Genomic DNA, 22,899 nt, shown 5'->3' with positions numbered 1-22,899 from the left:
ATTTAACATGAGATCTACCCTCTTAAGTTTTTAAGTGTACACTACAGTATTTACGCCTATGTTACCTATAGGCACATTGTTGTACAGTAGATCTCTCGAACTTATTCATTTTGCATAACGCAGGGTACCTGAAAATCTAACCAAAGGCCCTCACTCACTGCCTACTCTCTGGCTCCTCCTCCAACTCCATCATTGTTTTTCTGTCTCCCTACTCCTTCCCCCAGATGTGGATGAATGCAGCATCAACCGGGGAGGTTGCCGCTTTGGCTGCATCAATACTCCTGGCAGCTACCAGTGTACCTGCCCAGCAGGCCAGGGTCGGCTGCACTGGAATGGCAAAGATTGCACAGGTGGGCAGTGCCCTCTGCTGGCCAAAGATGACACTGCCGTTTCAGAGGGCAGTTGGGGTTCTGGAAAGCATAGAGTATCATGTTGGGGAAAGGTGTGAGGTGGGAAAGGGTGGAGAATGTAGCCATTTTGAGTTAGACATGAAATTTGTAGTAAACAATCCCATCGTCAGTCTCCATGGGTACAACAATAGTTATGCAAGTAGCTGATTCCTCCAAATTACCCAATAGAGGGAGAGGGTGGGAAAGGAATGTACTCATTTGCTCAGGCCTCTCTCCCCTTCCTAGAGCCACTGAAGTGTCAGGGCAGTCCTGGGGCCTCGAAAGCCATGCTCAGCTGCAACCGGTCTGGCAAGAAGGACACCTGTGCCCTGACCTGTCCCTCCAGGGCCCGATTTTTGCCAGGTACATGGGAGGAGGGTGCTGGAGAGCTTTGGAGGAGAAAAGAGGAAGGACTGGCCGTTCAGGCAGCTCCTTTGTTCCCCTTTGGATTCCTCCAGCCAGCGGGGGTTGGGAAGGCAGGTCAGAACTGTGACAGGCTCATTCTCTCAGAGTCTGAGAATGGCTTCACGGTGAGCTGTGGGACCCCCAGCCCCAGGGCTGCTCCAGCCCGAGCTGGCCACAATGGGAACAGCACGAACTCCAACCACTGCCATGGTGAGCACCAGCCCAGAAGCCCTGTTCCCACCCTACTCTCTTACATTAATCCCTTATTTTTGTTCTTCACCAATCCCCTGGCCTTCCTTTCTCCTGGATCCTCTTTTTTTGCCCTGTAATTCTCCAGCCCTGCTCCCTCACTCCCTCTGCCCTAACATCTGATCCCCTTGACTTTCATAATCTCACCCCCCCAGCCAAGCCCCTGGCTTATTGCCCAGCTTCTCAACATCCCCCACGGCACCCCTGACCTCCATGGGCATCCCACACTGTGCTGAGTTTCTACCATCCCTCTAGAGGCTGCAGTGCTGTCCATTAAACAACGGGCCTCCTTCAAGATCAAGGATGCCAAATGCCGTTTGCACCTGCGAAACAAAGGCAAAACAGAGGAGGCTGGCAGAATCACAGGGCCAGGTTTGGACTGGGGACCCCATTCCAATTGGCTGTCTGGCCATTAAACCCTCCTTACCCCTCAGCTCCTCTGCTTCCAAAAACCCACCAGCACCCTGAACTCTAGGCAGAGCAGAGGAAAAAGCAGCTGTAGGCATAGCACCCAAGGAAGTCCCAGAATATTCCCCTCCACCAACTAATTAGGACCCTAGACTAAAACAGGATTGAGAGATAGTTACAGTCAGAGATCTGGGGAGGTCTGTCTGGGCTGGGAGTGAGAACTTTCCAGAGGATGTCCCTGGGGTTGACAAGGCCTCTCTCCCAGGTGGTGCCCCCTGCTCTGAATGCCAGGTCACCTTCATCCACCTTAAGTGTGACTCCTCTCGGAAGGGCAAGGGCCGACGGGCCCGAACCCCTCCAGGCAAAGAAGTCACAAGGCTCACCCTGGAACTGGAGGCAGAGGTCAGAGCCGAAGAAACCACAGGTGGGACTGGGGACACTGTTGGGAGGAGGACTGGAAGGGGAGGGCAGAGGTGGGGAAACCACAGGTCTCAGCAGCGAAAGGCAGGCATGGAGCCTGTACTAGGGTCAGACCCTGCCTGGTGCCAAGCCTAAAAGCTAGTCCCTCTTACCATGCCCCTCCTAGCTCCCAGCTTTGCTCCCCTGCCCTCCTGCTCACAGCAACTCTTTCTCCTCCTCCCTGATACACACGGCCATCCACCACCAGCCAGCTGTGGGCTGCCCTGCCTCCGACAGCGAATGGAACGGCGGCTGAAAGGATCCCTGAAGATGCTCAGAAAGTCCATTAACCAGGACCGCTTCTTGCTGCGCCTGGCAGGCCTTGATTATGAGCTGGCCCACAAGCCGGGCCTGGTAGCTGGGGAGCGAGCAGAGCCGATGGAGTCCTGTAGGCCCGGGCAGCACCGTGCTGGGACCAAGTGTGGTAAGGGAGCTTACTGGGGAGCAGGGATGTAGGAAAGACCCAGTTTGGGCCTGACTCAGAGCAGGACCCTTTGTGGCCTCAGTTGCATTTCTCAAATTATGAGGCAGCCAGGATGCTCCTGCCCGCTGTCCTCCCTTCCTTGGTCCCAGGCTGAAATCTAGAAGGATGCCAGGTGGGGCCGGCAATCCTCCTGCACACGGCTTTGACCCTCCTATCCCCCCAAGTAGGATTGTGTTTGTTCCCTGACAAATTGTGTTTGTTCCCTCCTATCCCCCCAATCCCCAAGTAGGATTGTGTTTGTTCCCTGACAGAGATTCTCCCTGAATCGGGGGTTGTCGGGGGGAGTGGGAAGGGGAGTCCCAGGCCCGGGTGGTGGGAAATGGGGGGTGGGTGGCTAGCACGGCCGACTCTCCCTCAGTCAGCTGCCCGCAGGGAACGTATTACCACGGCCAGACGGAGCAGTGTGTGCCATGCCCAGCGGGCACCTTCCAGGAGAGAGAAGGGCAGCTCTCCTGCGACCTTTGCCCTGGGAGTGATGCCCACGGGCCTCTTGGAGCCACCAACGTCACCACATGTGCAGGTGCCAGGGGAACAAACAATATAGAGTGGGGTAGGGTGGGCACTGGGATGCCCATGGGCATGGGATTTCCTAAAGGGCAGGCCCAGGCTCCAGGCCACTCTCTTAGTCAACATCTTGTTTGTATACCTTTGCCTCCTGAGATCGGGTGACCCCATGGGGATGACTCAGGACCATCCCCATCAGAGTTGGGCCCTTGATTCATTGCAGGTCAGTGCCCACCTGGCCAACACTCTGCAGATGGGTTCAAGCCCTGTCAGCCATGCCCACGTGGCACCTACCAACCTGAAGCAGGACGGACCCTATGCTTCCCTTGTGGTGGGGGCCTCACCACCAAGCATGAAGGGGCCATTTCCTTCCAAGACTGTGACACCAAAGGTGAGTAAGCTACTCACCTCCCTGGGGGATGCCCCAACCCCAACTACTCCCAAAAAACTCTCCAATTTCCCAAAGTGGACACTGACCCACCATTTTCTCCAAACCAGTAATGGGCCCAGCTACTTGACCAACCATATCATCCTGCTTCCAGGACCCACCCTGCTCCTCCACTAGTCCCAAGCTTGGGAACTGAGAAATAATTAACAGTCCCACTTACCCCTCCACTTTGGAGAACTGGTGGCATATTCTCCTCCATATCCCAAATGAGTTTCTACATAGGTTTGGCACTGTGCTCAGCGTCTGAAAGAAAAGGATTGGCACTGTAGCCAACCACTCTGTAAACTCTGTTTTTCCATGGGCTTAAATTCTGGCATGACTGGGAAAGGTTGAGACCCTAGAAAAAACTTTGATGTATCTGATCTCCTGATTCTCCAAGATGAATGTATCCTGTCCATCCCATGCCCTGTAACTCCCACCTGCCTACCATCTTGATTCCTGCCCTTCTCCCTTGCCTACAGTCCAGTGCTCCCCAGGGCACTACTACAATACCAGCATCCATCGCTGCATTCGCTGTGCCATGGGCTCCTATCAGCCCGATTTCCGTCAGAACTTCTGCACCCGCTGTCCAGGAAACACAAGCACAGACTTTGATGGTTCTACCAGTGTGGCCCAATGCAAGAGTACGTGGCAAGCCAGGCTGTGGAAAAGGGAGGAGAAAGGCCTGGGAGCAGTGGACATCTAAAGGAGGGGTGTGAAACCAACAGGGAACAGGGCCGGGGGGTGGAGGGGCAGGAAAACTCCACCTTCCACCTCTCCCTAACTCACTCAATCTCAAGGTCAGTTGCTCGGCTGGACCCTGTAACACCCTCTCCCTGAAGACAGGTAATGAGGAAGCAGAGACAGGTGAAGTGAGAAGAGAAGGTACTAAAAGGGCAGGAAGGAAGATGGACTCAGAGCTTGGAAAATAATGATGAACTAGGATGCAGGCTTCCTATAAATGTCTGACCTCTACTTCAGAACTCTTCAATTCCCCCAGCGCACTTCCCCACTGACTTCCCTTCTCTTTCTTGTTTTATCCACTGGGGTTTGGCTGCAGATCGTCAGTGTGGTGGGGAGCTGGGTGAGTTCACTGGCTATATCGAGTCCCCCAACTACCCGGGCAACTACCCAGCCGGTGTGGAGTGCATCTGGAACATCAACCCCCCACCCAAGCGCAAGATCCTTATCGTGGTACCAGAGATCTTCCTGCCATCTGAGGATGAGTGTGGGGACGTCCTCGTCATGAGAAAGAACTGTGGGTGGCTTGCAGAGCTGGGCCAGGGAAGGGCAGTCCAAATCTGGTTAAGGCGGAGAGACAAAGAGAGAGACTGATACAGGAAGAAGTTGGGCAGTGAAGTTAGGGATCTATGAGGGTGAAATAGTAAGAGGCCTTTAGGAAGGGAGAAGCTAACAAAGGAAAACAGCAATAACACGTTTGGTAGAAAACAGAGTTAAGAAAGCTAGCAGTGGGGCCGGGCGCGGTGGCTCACACTTGTAATCCCAGCACTTTGGGAGGCCGAGGCGGGCGGATCACGAGGTCAGGAAATCGAGACCACGGTGAAACCCCGTCTCTACTAAAAATACAAAAAAAAAATTAGCTGGGGGTGGTGGCGGGCGCCTGTAGTCCCAGCTACTCGGAGAGGCTGAGGCAGGAGAATGGCGTGAACCCAGGAGGCGGAGCTTGCAGTGAGCCGAGATTGCGCCACTGTACTCCAGCCTGGGTGACAGAGCGAGACTCTGTCTCAAAAAAAAAAAAGAAAGAAAGCTAGCAGTGGGGCTAGAACTCCAATGGCGTTACATGTATCACTTTCCTATCCCAGCATTTTTGCCATTCCATTCATTTAAATGTCAAATTTATTACACTATGTGAGTGCCAGGTATCAAGGAGGAATTGTGGAATGAGCCCAGTGGGCAGTGGGAGAGGGTGTGGGGTAGGGTGTATGTATGCGAAGCGGGAGCCTTTGTCAGAATGATTCTCTCTCTTGCCCCATACCCCCACCACCAGCTCTACAGCCCACGTTCTAGGAGGGCTTAGGTAGCCTGCCCTGCTGCTCTACTGACCTGCTGCTTGCCTTCCCAGCATCCCCATCCTCCATTACCACTTATGAGACCTGCCAGACCTACGAGCGTCCCATTGCCTTCACTGCCCGTTCCAGGAAGCTCTGGATCAACTTCAAGACAAGTGAGGCCAACAGCGCCCGTGGCTTCCAGATCCCCTATGTTACCTATGATGGTAAGCCAAGGAGGTGGGTGAGAAGGGGAGGTATATAAGTTTTGAGAGGGAACCAGGAGAGCAGGAAGAGCTCCCGCCCCTGAGCCCCTCCCCTTGGTTGACTTTGCAGAGGACTATGAGCAGCTGGTAGAAGACATTGTGCGAGATGGCCGGCTCTATGCCTCTGAAAACCACCAGGAGATTTTAAAGGTGAATAAATATTAACAATAATGATAGCTAACATTTAATGAGCATGTAACAATATGTAGGCAATATGCTAAGTGCTTACATGAATATTCTTATTTGATAGACACGATAGCTCTATGAGGTAGGTGCTTTCTCCATTGCCTCTTTACAGATGGGAAAACTGGGGCATAGAGAGTTAAAGAACCTGCCCCATGGGAAAGCTGGGATTTGAGCCCAAGCCTATCCGACTGCAGCATCACCCACACTATATTACACCTTGGGGAAAACTTGGAAGAGAAAGGGAAAGTGAGGAGAAGAAATGTCCCTACCTCTTCCAAGAGACATAGGGAAAATGAAGTATAGAAAGATACATTTGCATAAGTCCCTTCCTTCCCCTATTCCCTCCCCAGGCCTCATTAAGCAGCAGCAGATCGGCTGGGCGCGGTGGCTCACACCTATCATCCCAGCACTTTGGGAGGCCTAGGCAGGTGGATCACATAAGGTCAGGAGTTTGAGACCAGCCTGGCCAACATGGTGAAACCTCGTCTTAATTTTGTAAAAATACAAAATTAGCCGGGTGCGGTGACAGGCGCCTATAATCCCAGCTACTCAGGAGGCTGAGGCAGGAGAATCGCTTGCACCCAGGAGGTGCAGGTTGCAGTGAGCCGAGATGGCGCCATCGCACTCTGGCCTGGGTGACAAAAGTGAGACTCTGTCTCAAAAAAACAAACAAAAAAAGCAGCGGCAGATCTAGCACAGCTTTCTCAGAATCAATTTATGTACAGACTTCTTTTCAAGGAAAATAAATACTTCCAACATTGAAGAATGGACTAGATGCCCTGGGTCGGTGAATCCCAATTTGAGAAAATCTTCCTTAAGAAACTATAGTCTGGCTGGGCATGGTGGATCACGCCTGTAATCCCAGCACTTTGGGGAGCTGAGGCGGGTGGATCGCCTGAGGTCAGGAGTTCCAGACAAGCCTGGCCAATGTAGTGAAACCCCATCTTTACTAAAAATACAAAAAATTAGCTGGATGTGGTGGCGGGCGCCTGCAATCCCAGCTACTCAGGACCCTGAGGCAGGAGAATTGCTTGGACCAGGGAGGCAGAGGTTGCAGTGAGCTGATATCATGCCATTGCACTCCAGCCTGGGCAACAAGAGTTAGACTCAGTCTCAAAAAAAAAAAAAAAAAAAAAGAAACTATAGTCATAGTCACAGAATTATCCTTCATAAATTATCACGGCAAAAAAGTTAGTATTAGCAAAATATTTTTATATTATCATCAAAATAAAAGCCTTGACAACAAAAATCACCTAGAACTTGCAGACTTCAAAGAATATACTTTTGACAATACTTTCCAAACATTTTAAAAGCATCTGAACCCTTATTTCAAATCAAATGTACTGTGAAATTCCAACACATAAAGCAGTGCAGCTGTTCTGATTAAAGTGGGGTAAGAGGCTGAAACCCCTACTTCTTATTTGAAAAATCCACTGACGCCATGGAAGGAGCACCAGCCTAGAAGCCAGAAGATCTGAGTTTTAATGCACAGTGCCTGGCACCTAGTAGGCTCTCCACATAGCATGCTGCTGTTGCAGACAGGGTGGTCAGGAAAGGCCTCTAAGGAGAAGAGACCTAAATGAGGTAAAAGGGCTCCCCATTAGAAGATGAGGGAGGAGCATTCCAAGCTAAGGAGCATGGGAGCAATTTAGTGTGTTCAGGAACCTCGAGAAGGCCAGTGTGGCTCAGCAGAGGGAGCGAGAGTGGAGGTGGAAAGCAAGACACAGATCACATTCAGCCTATGAGTGATAAAAGAAACCAGAGAAGAGTTTCAAACAGGAAAAAGATGAACTAATTAAAAACACAAAAAGTCACTCTGCCTGCTGTGGGGAGAAGAGTCTATGGAGGGACAAAGGTAGAAGCATGGAGACCAGTTAGGAGGCTACTACAGTACTCCAAGTCAGAGACAATGGTGGCTTGGGAAGATGATGAGAGTGGTCAGACCCAGACATATTTTGAAGGTAGAGTCAATAGGATTTGCTATACTTGTAGGCAAGAAAGAGGATTCAAGGATGGCTCCAAGGATTGGGGCCTAAGCAACAGAAGGATGGAGCTGCCATTGACTCAGTTGTGGAATTCCAGAATAAGGGCAGATGGTAGGAATGGGAATCCAGAGTTGCCCTCTGGATATATTCAGTGTAGGACGCCTAGTAGACATCAAGAAGGGCTGCTGAGTCATGGTGTTTCTCTTTCCTACCCCTGACACTGAGGCTGACATTGCTCCCTGCCATCCTTTGCAGGACAAGAAGCTCATCAAGGCCTTCTTTGAGGTGCTAGCCCACCCCCAGAACTACTTCAAGTACACAGAGAAACACAAGGAGATGCTGCCAAAATCCTTCATCAAGCTGCTCCGCTCCAAAGTTTCCAGCTTCCTGAGGCCCTACAAATAGTAATCCTAGGCTCAGAGACCCAATTTTTTAAGCCCCCAGACTCCTTAGCCCTCAAAGCCGGCAGCCCCCTACCCTCAGACAAGGAACTCTCTCCTCTCTTTTTGGAGGGAAAAAAAAAATATCACTACACAGACCAGGCACTCTCCCTTTCTGTCTTTCTAGTTTCCTTTCCTTGTCTCTCTCTGCCTGCCTCTCTACTGTTTCCCCTTTTCTAACATACTCCCTAGAAAAGCCATTCAGTACTGGCTGTAGTCCCCCTGAGATGTAAAGAAACAGTACAGCCCCTTCCACTGCCCATTTTACCAGCTCACATTCCTGACCCCATCTGCTTGGAAGGGTGCTAGAGGCCCATGAAGGAAGTGGGTCTGGTGGGGAACGGGGAGGGGAAAGAAGGGCTTCTGCCATTATAGGGTTGTGCCTTGCTAGTCAGGAGCCAAAATGTCCCCTGGCTCTGCTCCCTAGGGTGATTCTAACAGCCCAGGGTCCTGCCAAAGAAGCCTTTGATTTACAGGCTTAATGCCAGCACCAGTCCTCTGGGGCACATGGTTTGAGCTCTGGACTTCCCACATGGCCAGCTTTCTTGTCTATACAGATCCTCTCTTTCTTTCCCCACGTCTGCCTGGGGTCTACTCCATAAGGGTTTACAAATGGCCCACAACACTGAGTTAGTGGACACCGGCTAAATGAGGAAGAGCAGCAGGCATTGTCATGTTGAATGCCCCGCTGTAGCTCCCTGAGAGAAAGACTGTAGCTCTGCAGGACAGAAACCAGGTTTTAAAGCATTGCCAAAAAAAACAAAACAGAAAGAAAAAATGTATCATCTAAAGGACTAGACACAGAACAATTGGAAGTCAACTTCAAACACTAATCCCTTTTCTTACTTGTCTTCCCTGGCCCAGCCACCTCCTCAGCCCCATGTGATGCTCCCTGGGGGAGCCCTACTCCCCTTGCTACATGTTGTCCTTAAAGAAACATGGCTATTGACCTGAAGCCAGCCTAGGCCTTGCCCTACAGTTGTTTTTCCCTTGTAGCCCCAGCTGGCTTGTGGGCTTCACCAAAGAGGACCCCACTCTGCAGCCAGCCTGGAGCCACCTACCTCTGGCCTCAGGCTGTGGGCAGCAAAAGGAATGTGTGTGCACTTGGCGAGCCTCCTGCCCACCCTGTCCACACCTAATAAGTGCAATCGTTTTGAGTCTTTCTATGTTGTCTAGACAGAGGAGTTTTTGTTTTCTGGGTTTGTTTTTTGTTTTTGTTTCTTTTTCCTCTATTAGCAAAACCCTATTTATAGCTGCCCAAGAGAAAAGAGTGTATGTTTGGAGTGGAAGCAAATTGGTTTTGAATCTCATGAACCTTGAGTGCTGGAGCATCTGATCTGTCTCTATGCCACCACTGGCCACCTAGAGCCCTTGGCTGTGGTAATCCAGGGTAATTGCGCAGAGGCATCTGATGTGTAGGAAAATAATTCTGGGGATTTGATGGAGCAGGAAGGAGAGAGACCTATGTTTGCTAAACCAATCCTGCTATCCCTATGCCTCTCCATGGAGTCAGCGTGGACCTCATGATTGTAGAGGCCAATGGAACTGGTCAGTGATTCTCTTCCCCAAGTAGGGAAAACCTCCATCTTTTCCCTGTCTTCATCCTGTTATCCCCTGGTGTACACATGGAAGAGGACCAGGACATACCACCTGGGGATGGGCTGACTCAGGGTCCCAAGGCCAGAAACAAAGCTGTGGGAGCCAAGAATAAGACAGAAGGCATCAGATATTTGCCTGGCTCTGGTCACTTCCCTTAGAAGTTGACTTCAAGCTTAGCTTCCTCAACTACTGTTTTTCAGAAGGAAGAAAGAATCAAATGGAAGAAGAATCAAGTCCATGCCCAAGCCCAAAGCCTGCACACATTCTGCCCTTAATCCAACTGTTGCCTATAAAATTATTTTCTGTTTTCTCACTCTAGTTCCCCCAAAGCTGTAGTCCCAATCAATCAAAGGCTACCAACTGACTCCTCAGGTTCATTTCTTTTTTTTTTTTTTTAACTCTCCTGGTAACTCACAGAACAGCTCAGGTTCATTTCTAGGTGACTGTCCTAGGCTACTGCTCCCCCAGGAGACTCAACACTAAATAAAGGAGTCTGAACCCCTGCTCTCCCATCAGTAGCATTCATCAGCCAAAACGGCCATAGCAGTAGGTAGCCAGTGACACAGCTAGATTCCCTGACAACCATTAGCCAACATCACGGCCCTTGTGGGTACAGTGTCTGGCTACCTTTGTCTTTCTGGGTCAAGGAGGGCCACTGTAAAGATGCAAAATGGCTGCTTCCAAACAAGGGAAATGGTCATTTAGTAGGAGTCTCTGTACTTCCCAGGAAGCACCATGAAAACTGCTTTAATCAACTTTGACTATCCTAATTCTCCACCAGAAGCTAGGATAACTTTCTTTTTTTTTTTTTTTTTTTTTGAGATGGAGTCTCGCTCTGTCGCCCAGGCTGGAGTGTAATGGTGCTATCTCGGCCTACTGCAACCTTCGCCTCCCAGGCTCAAGCAATTCTGCCTCGGCCTCCCGAGTAGCTGGGATTACAGGCATGCGCCACTGCGCCCGGCTAATTTTTGTATTTTTAGTAGAGATGGGGTTTCACCATGTTGCCCGGGCTGGTGTTGAACTCTTGACCTCAGGTGATCCACCCGCCTCGGCCTCCCAAAGTGCTGGGATTACAGGCAGGAGCCACCACGCCCAGCCTAGGATAACTTTCTGATTCCTCTCTGCCAGCTGTTTTGCATCTCTTGGAAAGCCAAACGGTGACCATGCTTCTTAACTTATGCCTTCAGGATCTGGCTTCTCCTTTCTCCCTTCCTTTCCTGTCACACCATGCATACATACATACAAATACACATCCTCCAACCATTTATTCCATGGCTTAGGAGACCTGCAAATGAGTTCCACAGTATGGAAGGCATAGACCACTAGGCTTCTTAATTGATGTCAAGGCAGATCTTGGTGAGCAGGTAAAAACCTGCTATTGTCCACCAAGTTTAATTTAGGTCCTCCAAGGTGGAGGGTTAAGAACCCAGGCAAAGCTGCTGCTGAATCTATGGAGGAGGCTGGCCCTGGGACATCAAACTAGGGGTTAAGTGGATTGAATGAGGAGTCAACGCTCAGGGACATTCTAGGTCTTTACAGGTCAGACAGAAAAGAGGTTTTTAACCATTGGAGGGAAATGGAAAGATGGTATAAATAGGAACCCTTCATGAAGCAACCCAGAGGCCTCTCTGCAGGGTGTAGGGTGTGGGGCTACAGTATTGTGGGGCTTCCATTCATCTTAAAACAAAACCTCACCTGCTCTGAGCCTGGAAATGGGAGGGCTTCACGCACCAAGTGATGCATACCAGAAAGGCACTTATATCCTCAGCAACATGGCAGTTCCTCTTTACTTCTCTGCCTCTCTCTTTCTATATTATCAGGCCATGCCTATTCCTACAACCTGAGACAACTCTTGGAGTCAGAAGAAAACTGACCAGATCCTGGATCTGAGCTGCCTGCTCCAGGCCTAGAAATCCCCAAAGGCTGGCACTGAGCTGTGACTGCTTTAACAGCCCCCAAGATTTGGTCAGTTTGAGGTGGTGGAGACTCAGATTTGTTGCTGAAAGTTCAGTAACACAGTCCCGGTCTTTGGCCCTAGAGAAACTTTTTATATATGAGAAGTGTTCTCTATATACATATTTGAGGTGACTCTGGAATGGATTATGAGGTCATATCTCAAAATGTCAGAAAACGTTATAGAGCACTCGAACTTTTGTATTTGCTGCTTAACCTCAATATTACAGCCACAAACAAGGGGTACCAAGACAAAGTATAACTGACCATAAGCAGAAAATGTTAACCCTCCAGGTTTCTTTCTTAAGCACAGTAAGAGAAAAGTGGGAGCGAACAACACAAGGATATTTTTACATTTGACCTGTCTCAAAAGTAGCACACCCTAACCTTGTGCCATTATTTGTACAAGGAAATATATGATTAGAAGGAACAGAACCCCCAGTTGTCATCAGCTTTTTTAGACACCACAGGTTGTAGCAGTTTGAACAAACTGAAAACTTTATTCTTCTGTGTGAGCTGAACTCAAGTTTCAGAATAATCATCGCCATGTGGGAGGCTTTTTGTTAAATGCAGAAGAAATCTCAAAATATTGTATTTATATCTGCCTTCCACTGCTGCCAATTTAGTAAGCATCTCCTACACAATCAACAATAAACAGCAAATGATGCAGTTCATAGAGTATTTTGCACTTGGGGAAAAATATGTATCTGAATTGTAAAAAGAAATGTTTGGATTTTGTATGTCTTTTTTATTATTATTAAAATACTAAATGAAACTCCTCAGCCCGGCATCTTTCCCTCTATCTCAATAGCTTATCTTAGAGCCAGAAAAAGCCTTGAGGAGACAATGTCTTCTGGCTTCCAAATAAAACTTACCCAAATCTTTTGGCAACTCATCCCTAATGATTTTAAAATTTGAAAAGGCTTGTCTTTTGTCTGTCCTTAAAAGCAGCATCAAGTATTATCTCCTGAGGGGGATCTAAGGAGTGGGGGAAATTTATTGTTCCTCCTCACCACAGTACAGTCCACAACAGCTGGCCAGCCCACAGGTGGTTCAGCACCTCCCTGGTCAGGATGTCCCACCTCTAGGAAAGTGCCAGCACTGAGGGTCACCCAGTGTCATTCTTTGTATGCAGTACACTCTTAGCCACCATATAGTATTGTGAAATACAGATCATTTAGTCACTACCACCATCACTACTCCTACAGGGCACGAGAAAGCAATCTCCAATCTCTTTTATAAATGAACAGTCCCAATTTCTAGGCTCAGAGATGATAGATAAAACTTCGCTGTCGCAATTATATAATTCCCTGACATGAAATTTTATTGGATTTAATATCTACATGATATAGCCATTTAAGAGTATAACTTGAGGAACAAGGAAAAATCTACCTGATCAAAAAACATGTTGGGGTGGCCTATCAGAATCTTAAACTTACCCTTTAGCATCTATAATGAAGATACAGATGAAGTACATTCATTCCATAATTACTGAGATCCTATTATATGCCAGGTAGTGAGCACCTGCTCATCAGCTCATTGACAATAGCCATGCTCAAGATCCACGCTCCTCATGTAACTTTCTGATTATAATTGATCTTCCCAGATAAGATTTCCCCAAGAGGAGCGATAAACCAGTTCACTTGGTGGCTATAAGTATAAAAGAATGCACTGGCATGCTATTATGTATATTAACTTCCTATGAGTTTGATTTAATGTGACAAAACATGAACACCTTTGTGTGGACTGACCCAAAAATCACACTTCTAGAACTGCAAAGCCAAGGACCATATCCATGACCTTCACACTATACCAACTTGGAGCCATCCTCTTTGACTTCTCTCATAACTCACTTCTATTCCAAGAACAACACGACTTCCTCCTTACTTCCTAGGACATTTGCTTTGGTGTCTCAAAATAATGGATAGTCAGAGACATTGGAGTTTGGATATGCCAAAGTCTTCCAAGTGGGGTAAATGAAGATTTTTCCTAGGGTACATGAAGACTGTAAGGAATACCCAGGCAATAGCCTCAAATCAGTCTGAGGAGAGTTTTAAAGGAATAAATTTCCAGATCTTCAACTTCCCTATAAAATATTTTCTAAAACCAGGCCAGGTGCACTGGCTCACACCTGTAATCCCAGCACTTTGGGAGGTTGTGGTGGGCGGATCACCTGAGGTAAGAGTTTGAGACCAGCCTGGCCAACATAGTGAAACCCCATCTCTACTAAAAATACAAAAATTAACCGGGTGTGGTGGTGCACACCTGTAATCACAGCTACCTGGGAGGCTGAGGCAGGAGAATCTCTTGAACCCAGGGAGGGGAGGTTGCAGTGAGCTGAACTGGGCCACTGCACTCCAGCCTGGGTAACAGAGCAAGACTCCATCTCAGAAAAAAAAAAAAAAAATAGCTGGGCGTGGTGGCAGGCACCTGTAATCCCAGCTACTTGGCAGGCTGAGGCATGAGAATCGCTTGAACCCAGGAGGCGGAGGTGGCAGTGAGCTGAGGTCATGCCACTGCACTCCAGCCTGGGCAACAGGAGCAAAACTTCCTCTGGAAAAAAAAAAAAAGGCCAGGCACAGTGGCTCACACTTGTAAACCCCGCACTTTGAGAGGCCGAGACAGGCAGATCACAAGGTCAGGAGTTTGAGACTAGCATGACCAACATGGTGAAACCCCATCTCAACTAAAAATACAAAAATTAGCCAGGCATGGTGGCGTGTGCCTATAATTGCAGCTACTCAGGAGGCTGAGGCAGGAGAATCACTTGAATCCAGGAGGTGGAGGTTACAGGGAGCTGAGATCATGCCACTGCACACTAGCTGGGGTGACAGAGCGAGACTCTGTCTCAAAAAAAAAAAAAAAATTCTAAAACCAATCCGTTTGGGAGCCAGCTGACATATTCATGCACATTCTCCATTCTACTACTGCCCCCACTTTCACCATAGTCCTTGTTCTACTTTACAAAAGAAAGGAATATCTCTCCCCTACACTGAATCTTGATGCATGGTCCAGGGTGTAAAAACCTGGGGAGCTGGGAGGGAGCAATTATTTTCCACTTCCTATCAAAATATTCCCATTGCAATCAGTCTTCCTATTTTATCTTATATAAAATGTTTATTATTTTCTATCTCCTAGTAAAAAGTGAAATTGCTAGCTGCTCAATTCATTATTTCTTAGCAAATACAGCTTTCCTTTCTAAAAAATACAGAAGAAAAAAATTTGTGTAACAAGATTATTAGTTATTTCTGATTTTTAGACATGATTCTCATTTAATTGTTCCCAAAAGCTGAACAACAAGAGTTTGATGAAAGCAGGCACACACATTTACCAAGGGAATATATGCCTTCTATATGACTTCTCAAAACTGATGGATTTAACTATACATTATACAGCATTATTCCTAATTTTATAATGAAAAACAGTACTACCTTACTTTTACCATTTATTATGTTAATAGTAGGTCTAAATAATTTTAATCTTGACTGATTTATTAGTGGTCCATTTTATAAGCTATAGTTAATCATTTATTTCCTAATAATTTTTATAATATTCCTCAAAATGAATGTTAACATTTATTTGAATGGAAGAATAAAGTCAGACATTTTTCTAACAGAAAGTAGGTCTGATTTGGCTGATTGGTTTGAAATGAAAACTGGCTTTGCCAATTCCACAAATGGCAGTTGTTTTCTATACAGTGAATGAGCTGAATCTGCATTTCAGTTTAACAAAAAGATCTTGAAAATATGTAATAATCAAAGAATTTTACCAAAAAATATTGTGTAGGCAAAGAAGTATGGAAATCAATATCTGATTAACAAAGTGTCTCTGAGTGTAAAGGTCAAAGATAATTAATAATCATGTTTAATAAAACCAAAACTGAGACTCTAACAACGAAATCCTTTTGGAAGTTCAGTGGTTTCTAATCCTTTGCTTTTAACAAAATTAAAAGAAGACTCTATTTGATAGTATTAATAGAGGTCTGTGATTGTTGGCACATAATTTAGAAGTTCAAAGACTCAAAGAATATCATTGTAACAAATCTCTTCCTTTCCCAATTGTGGAAACAAGGTTTCTCAATACTCATGTCTATAAAAATAAAAAACAGGTAAAGGATTGATGTTGCACCTTATCTCCTTCTACCATTAAGTAATATTAATCCATGAATACCTGAACTAATTGGGGAGAAATACCATATTTCTCATTAACAGATGCATTTTCAACAAAAATTGTACTTTTCAAGTTTCACAAGTCATAAAAATGTTAAAAATATTTAGGAAAATTTAGTATTTAGTAATATTTAGTAAAAAAAAAGTTTAGTAAATTATATAATAATTATAGGAAGTGAATGGAATTCGAAGTTTAAGGAGAAAGAGAACCATATAAAATTTCTGTTGAAGAGCTTGTTCATATATTTTTCAGTGGATGATTGTAGGCATTAGATTTTTAGGGTACTTGGAATCCACCGGATACTTTTTTTTAATTTGAGACAGACTCTTACTCTGTCGCCCAGGCTAGAGTGCAGTGGCACGATCTCGGCTCACTGCAACCTCTGCCTCCCGGGTTCAAGTGATTCTCCTGCCTCAGCCTCCCGAGTAGCTAGGACTACAGGCGCGCACCACCATGCCCGGCTAATTTTTGTATTTTTAGTAGAGACAGGGTTTCACCATCTTGGCCAGGCTGGTCTCGAACTCGTGACCTCGGGATCCGCCTGCCTCGGCCTCCCAAAGTGCTGGGATTACAGGCCTGAGCCACTGCATCCGGCCCATTATTTTAACTTTCTCTCTTGCTCTGGGCATGAGCCACTGTGCCTGGCCTGCCGGATACATTAAGAATGATGTAGACCAAGTGCGGTGGCTCATGCCTGTAATCCCAGCACTTTGGGAGGCCAAGGCGGGTGGATCATGAGGTCAGGAGATCGAGACCATCCTGGCTAACACCGTGAAACCCCGTTTCTACTAAAAATACAAAAAATTAGCCGGGCATGGTGGTGCACACCTGTAGTACCAGCTACTTGGGAGGCTGAGGCAGGAGAATCGCTTGAACCTGGAAGGGGAAGTTGCAGTGAGCTGAGATCTCGCCACTGCAGCACTCTAGCCTGGTTGACAGAGCGAGACTCCGTCTCAAAAACAAAAAAAGAATGATGTAAGTCTTAGTTTAAGATGTCAAAATTCGAAATTGTATCCTCTATAAGTATTTAAATTAATGAAGGAAAATTTAGGTATCAACTTAAAAATGAACAAGAGGTACATAGCTCTTCAAAATTCTTTTATGGGCTCATTCTAAAAAATGTCTGAAGATCACTAGCCTATATGTTGAGGGGAAGGGATAGGACAGAAACTGCTAGCAATGGTCTTCAATACTGCGCTCCAAAATATCCTCACCAATTCTCCTGAGGACCTGAAATTACCCTCCATTAGGATCATTACTTCAGATTCAGACACTGTTTCCCAGAGCTCTTGTTAAATGTATAATTGCAGAGGTGACTGGCCATCAGATTACAATCCGTAAGGAATGTGAGAAAAGACAGATACATATATATATACATATATATAGCTATGGAAAAAGGGTGGTTGGAGAGGGACAAACTCAGGTACAGCCTGAGTTCTATTCCCTGCGGTATTTCTAACCCTCAATTCATATTGTAAGAGAAGCTACTTAATCCTCTCTCTGTATCTATAAGGTATTTTCTTTTTCTTTTTTTTTTTGAGACGGAGTCACACTGTTGCCCGCGCTGGACTGCAATGGTGCAATCTCGGCTCACTGCAACCTCCGCCTCCCGGGTTCAAGTAATTCTCCTGCCTCAGCCTCCTGAGTAGTTGGGATTACAGGCGCTCGCCACCACGCCCAGCTAATTTTTTGTATTTTTAGTAGAGAGGGGGGTTTCACTATGTTGGCCAGGCTGGTCTCGAACTCCTGACCTCGTGATCCGCCCGCCTCAGCCTCCCAAAGTGCTGGGATTACAGGTGTTTAAACCACGGCGCCTGGCCTATAAGGTATTTTCTATGGGAAATAACTTGTCAAACTTCCGCCAAAAAGGAATGGAAAGAGGGCAGCATAGTGGCCAGGCAGTTTATTTCCATACTGGGAGATACAGAAGGGATTAATTCTAACCATAGGGATTCTAACCATCAATTGTCACTCACTGGCCTACCTAAACTGAACTCTGGTCCCAGCCAGAACAAATAAGATCAGGAAGAGGGGATGTCTAAGACTGAAAAGGGGGCTTTCTAGTTAAGCTCTTCAGGCAGGAGAGGAAAAGGATGCCCATGTCCCCAAAGACACCTTTAGCTACCACAAGCCCCAAACCCCGTACTTTGTAACTGTGTCTAGTTTACGTCCTTTAAAAATTATTCTTATTAAGTTAAATTGTTTTCGGGGCGGGGAAAATACGAAAGAAACCAGTTAAAGTCTGAAAAGATAGAGAGGCGAAAGTTTCTCACCTCATTCCTCCAAGGCACCCAGTTCCTCTCCTAAAAGGCAATCTACCAGTTCCTTCTCTAACGCCCCACCTTTTTAATTTGATTTTTTACCGAAAGCTCGCTCCCTTTTAATTTTCCCTCAGGTTTCTGAAAATTTCCCAATCGCAGCCCCTCCCAGCAGGGAAACAGTAAATGGGCTTGGTTTTTATGTTCACCCCAAAGCAAGCCTACAAAAGGGAGTAGCCGGTTTCGAGCCTGACGGTGGAGCTGACGGGGAATGAGAGACAACCTGAGAGGACCGCCAGGGCGCTCTCCCTGAGGAGGCGAGTCCCTAACCGCCCCTCTACATCGTCCTTTTCAATAAGGCGCTCTTAATACCTGCAACTGCTTCCTTCGAGGGGTGGCTCGAGATCAGTAGGCAAGGCCTGCGAACTGCGCACCTTAAAGCGCTTCGGGACCGTAAGACAGTGAGTGCCGAGCGCGCGGCCGGGAAGAAGCCTGGCGGCTCTGAGCTCGGAGGACAGAGACCGAAGCCCCGGGGCCTGCGTCCCTCACAACCTGCGCCTCCTGTCCTCCCGCGCTACTCCCGAAGCGCACCTTCTCGCCCGCAGGCCGCAGAAGTGATGGCGCAAAGCCCTCGAGGCCTCCGCCACCTCCTCACGCTTCTGGTGGACCGAATCCTTGGAACGGACAGGTAGCGGTTCCCGATTGCTATAGCGACGACCCGGCTCCGAGCCGCGCCCAGGCCCTGACCCGGGCGTCGTGACGTCAGCACGCCTTCCCTGGCCGCTCAGCCTCGCGGGCAGTGCGTCACCCCGGCCTTGTGGGGGGCGGGGCTCCGAGGAGCTCGGTTCAGATCCCGGCCGCCTGGGCTCCAGGAGCCCCGGAACCAGGATAAGTTGGATGGCTGCCGCGGCGAAGCGGGGGGCGGGGTGGACCGTGCCCGGTATTTTCTATACGGGTTCCGGGGCCCGGTAGAGGCGCGCCAAGAGGAGAGGAAAGTGCGGCGGCCCTGGAACCTGGATATCGCGCGAGGCAAGCTGCGCGCGGGCGGGCGGGCTATGGCGCAGGCGGGTTGTGGGGCCGGCGCTGGTGGCGGGGCCCGGTGCATGGCGGTCTGTCGGCGGAGTCGCCCTCGGGGGCTGTCAGGTTGGTGGCTGCGGGAAGAGTGGGCCAACCATGCCCAGGGCGGGAGGCCGGGCGGGCGCAGGGCCCCGGGAAGGTCCCGAGCCCGGCGTGCCCACCTCCCTCTGGTCCTAGCAGGGCGGCCTGGCCGCTGGACCGCGGCCGGTCCCCCTCCCCCACCCAGGGTCCCTGCCCCTGTTTTCCGCCTTGCGGCTCCTCCCCCGTGACTCCCAAACCCCACCCCGTGACGGCGCCCGCCTCCACCCTTGTGACCCCACACCCCACCCACTGACCCCAAGACCTCACCAGGTAACCGTTGGTTATTATTCATTTGCTGCTAACCCGGGAATTTCCCCAGCACTTCTCAGAGACCCACCAACCAGTGACTCCCTCAGTTTTAATCCGGTGACACACATGACCCTAAGATCCCTACACTCCTCCTTAGTGACCCCCAAACCTGGGTAACCCTCCTGGCCCCTCCGATTCTACCTTCTGTTCCCCACAAACTCGGTGACTCCGCTCAAAACTCTGCTGGCAACTCCTAAGCCCTACTCCAATAGTTTTCCACCCACTCACTTTGTATACAACCCTCAGTATCTTTACCCTGTAGCCCTATGACCCTCGTTCCACGTCTGTCTTTATCCTAAAATCACCCCCACTGGCATCTCTCTCTGCGATCCCAGCCCTTCAGTGTCAATCAGCACATGACTTAGAAGCGTCCAGCACCTTTCTGGTGCTGAGGAGGATATAGAGATTAATATGAAGTAGTAATAATTGGAGGCATCAGAGAATTCTGGATCAATCCAGAATCCAGTCAATCCAGTGTGTGGTCCCAGCTCTGTCACTGCTGTGCTTTAGGGACCTGGGAGAAGCCCCCTCCTTAGTCTGGACCTCAGTTTCTCATCATGACTGTGATGAGGTTGGGTTAGATGATCTTTGTGTTTCCTTCCATCTGTGAAATTGTGAAATTATGCAGTTCTCAGTCAAGATAATATTTTTTTGCAATCATCTTTGTACCCCACCCTGGAAGTTTCCTCTTGTAACCTCACCCCAGGATCTGCTTGCATCATGAACCTTACTCCCTCATTCCCGGATCACCCTCTTCACTCTTAATAATGCATACCCATTTCCCTTGATCAGGCCCCATCAGTTAACATGTTTGCAAAGCAGTATAGCAGAGTGCTTCATTTGGGGTCATTGAGTTCATAACAAACCTAGGTTCCAGTCTGATTCTGGCCCTTCAGCTATGGGACTTTTGGTATATTATTTAGCCTGTCTTAACTTCAGTATCCACCTCTGCTAAGGGAGAAAATAGTAGTGCCTGACATAACACATGTAAAGCACCGGGCACCATGCCTGGCTCATAGGAACCCTTAGCATAAGCTGTTGTTAGAAATGAGAAGCTGCTATGGATCTTACTCTGTCCTGAGTGCTAGGGATTTAACAGACTGAACATGTGGCCCATAGCTTGCATTATATTGCTACTACTGACATCTTGGAATCCCTATCTTCTCATCTCTGCTGTAGCCTCACTTCTCTGGTTCTTACCCTGATTTTACCTCATTAACGATTGGCTTGCTGAATACCTACTGTGTGCCACGCTCTGGATGTATAAGTTAAATTTACCTCTCAACAGCCCCAAGAGTTAATTATTATTATATCCACCATTTTCCCTTCCCATATTTTTGGTTGGTTGGTTGGTTGGTTGGTTGGTTTCAGAGAAATGAACCAGAAACTCACACAGCTAAGTAGCAGAGCTAAGATTTGAACCCACAGTTTAAAAAAACAAAACAAAACCCTACTCCATTGCCTGTCTTTCCCCCAAACTTACTCAACCTCAGCTCCTTGTTCCTTATTTTCTAGTAATTCCTAAATCCAACATCAACTCATTCCTTGATCCCCAAGGTTTCTGTTCTTGAGCTCCTAGCCTCAAGGGATCCTCCCATCTTAGCCTCTCAAGTAGTTGAGATTATAGGCGTGAGCCACCGATACTGGCCCTGACCCCCGTTTCTATTACCCTTTGCCATGTAACTTGGTGACTTTCTCATCCTACTGTTCATGACTTTTGATCTCATGTCCCCTGAAGCCCCTGTGCCTTGTAGGGGAGGGAAAATATCTTTTTAGGTTCATGGCTTAGGCCCCTATAACAAAACAGATTTAATAAGAGAAGATTATATACATTTATTTAATGTAAGTTTCATGTGACAGGAGCCTGCATAAGGAAATGAAGACCCAAAGAAATGATTAAACTTGTGTATTTTTATACTAGATTTGATGAAGAGTGGATAGTTGTGGAAAAATACAAAAAGGGTAATATCAAATAGTAATAAACTGGGAGAAACTTAGAAAGGCCTGTTTGTTCAGGCTTTTCTCTGTGTCCCTGTGTCTTCACAGATAAGGGTGCTTCTTTCCTCTGAATATAGGGAGGGCACCTCTCTATGAGGGTATTATGACCTGCTTCAGGGGAAAGTCAGAAAAATCCTTCCTAGGTTTTGTGATCTGCTTCAGGGGAGAAGAGCCTCGGAGAAAGTGAGAGTGACCTTCCTACTGCCATTTTCTCAAGTTGCCATATTTTGGAGTAGTGTCTTGAACCCTACTGGAGTAGTGTCTTCAAACCCTAGGATGAAGAACAGTCAACTTGTCTTCATCCTTTGCCCATATATCTCTTGTTCTATGAATCTTTGAGGCTCCCAGCCCTTACCCTGTGAACTCACTCACCGTACAGTGTCTCCCACCTCACTGGCACTTTACCCCAAATCCTTTCATCTTGTTAAGTCCCTTAGCCCCAGGAATCCACATGTCTGTATGCTCTAAAACCCTCTAGCCCAGTAGTCTTTCATCCTATTTTTAGTCTCAGTGTTCTACTCCCACCACCCCACCTTCTGCCATCCTCAGCCACATTCTGTGACCTGAAACCTTCATATAATTTGTCCTTCATTTAGTGACCTCTTGATGTGACTAGCTTCAATGGGATCAGCTCCTTCCATCCCAGCATGAACCAATCCTGTATAACTTAAACACCCTCCCATTCTAAGGCCTCTCCTCTCATACCCCTGCCCAGTATCCTGTGAGATCCTGCCTCTCAGATTCCTCCCTCACCTTTTCAAACCCGGATTGTCTTTCACCCTTCCACAGGGCCTTCCCCTTCCTGCCTTCCTCTTATTTGTCCCCTCAGCTATCCTCACCTCACCAATCTTGATAACTGATTACAATATAAATCTCCCTTCCATCTCAGCTCTGCTCCTTTCTTCCTCCACTCTCTTGTGCATCTATCTCCAGGGCCCCGGGAAGGTCCCGAGCCCGGCGTGCCCACCTCCCTCTGGTCCTAGCAGGGGGAAAAAAAGCAGCCCCTGCTGCTTTCAGCTCTGCTTCCTTCATATGCCGCACTGTCCCACCAAAATTCATCAGTCTCTTCGGTTTATCCAGAGAACTACACTCTTCTCTGGGAACTTCTGATGACTTCTGATAATAGATCACCAAAGGATCTTGGTTTTTTAGAGGGCAGGGAGAGAGCCCTTGGAAGTCCTTCAGAATCAGTCTAGCTGTGTCTCCTGGACACCCTCCCACTATCCTGTTATGAAGCTGCTTG

General features: G+C 47.8%; 2 protein-coding genes and 1 long non-coding RNA gene across 17 annotated transcripts in view; 2 read left to right on the top strand and 1 right to left on the bottom strand.

Annotated features, from left to right (window-relative positions):
• The window catches only part of SCUBE3 (signal peptide, CUB domain and EGF like domain containing 3), a 41,460-nt gene extending 27,296 nt beyond the window's left edge, over positions 1-14,164 (top strand). For all 5 annotated transcript variants that reach the window (XM_055264399.2, XM_055264398.2, XM_063632158.1 and 2 more), the window contains 13 exons: positions 225-350; positions 636-752; positions 900-1,004; positions 1,299-1,415; positions 1,717-1,875; positions 2,119-2,334; positions 2,753-2,914; positions 3,122-3,289; positions 3,808-3,969; positions 4,386-4,583; positions 5,409-5,561; positions 5,671-5,750; positions 8,027-14,164. In XM_055264399.2, the coding sequence (XP_055120374.1) occupies positions 225-350; positions 636-752; positions 900-1,004; positions 1,299-1,415; positions 1,717-1,875; positions 2,119-2,334; positions 2,753-2,914; positions 3,122-3,289; positions 3,808-3,969; positions 4,386-4,583; positions 5,409-5,561; positions 5,671-5,750; positions 8,027-8,176 (1,913 nt within the window). In that variant the 3' untranslated portion in view covers positions 8,177-14,164. The remainder of the gene's footprint in view (positions 1-224; positions 351-635; positions 753-899; positions 1,005-1,298; positions 1,416-1,716; positions 1,876-2,118; positions 2,335-2,752; positions 2,915-3,121; positions 3,290-3,807; positions 3,970-4,385; positions 4,584-5,408; positions 5,562-5,670; positions 5,751-8,026) is intronic.
• The window catches only part of LOC129473689 (uncharacterized), a 31,491-nt gene extending 12,566 nt beyond the window's left edge, over positions 1-18,925 (bottom strand). For 2 of the 3 annotated variants that reach the window (XR_010119039.1, XR_010119038.1), the window contains exons 1-2: positions 18,783-18,925; positions 3,507-3,589 (exon numbers count right to left, since the gene is read on the bottom strand). This is a non-coding gene — a long non-coding RNA (uncharacterized lncRNA). Of the gene's footprint in view, positions 1-1,252; positions 1,367-3,506; positions 3,590-18,782 lie in introns of all 3 variants that reach the window. The other variant, XR_008654338.2, reaches the window with a different exon arrangement.
• Positions 17,477-22,899, top strand: part of ZNF76 (zinc finger protein 76) — a 32,713-nt gene continuing 27,290 nt past the window's right edge. For 5 of the 9 annotated variants that reach the window (XM_063632164.1, XM_063632162.1, XM_055264404.2 and 2 more), the window contains exon 1: positions 17,477-19,220. The gene's annotated coding sequence lies outside the window, so the exon portion shown is untranslated. Of the gene's footprint in view, positions 19,335-22,899 lie in introns of all 9 variants that reach the window. The other 4 variants (XM_063632165.1, XM_063632163.1, XM_055264405.2 and 1 more) reach the window with 1 other exon arrangement.

The sequence above is a fragment of the Symphalangus syndactylus genome, chromosome 23 (assembly GCF_028878055.3).
Source record: "Symphalangus syndactylus isolate Jambi chromosome 23, NHGRI_mSymSyn1-v2.1_pri, whole genome shotgun sequence".
NCBI lineage: Eukaryota > Metazoa > Chordata > Mammalia > Primates > Hylobatidae > Symphalangus > Symphalangus syndactylus.
This window is presented reverse-complemented; position numbering and strand designations above follow the sequence as displayed.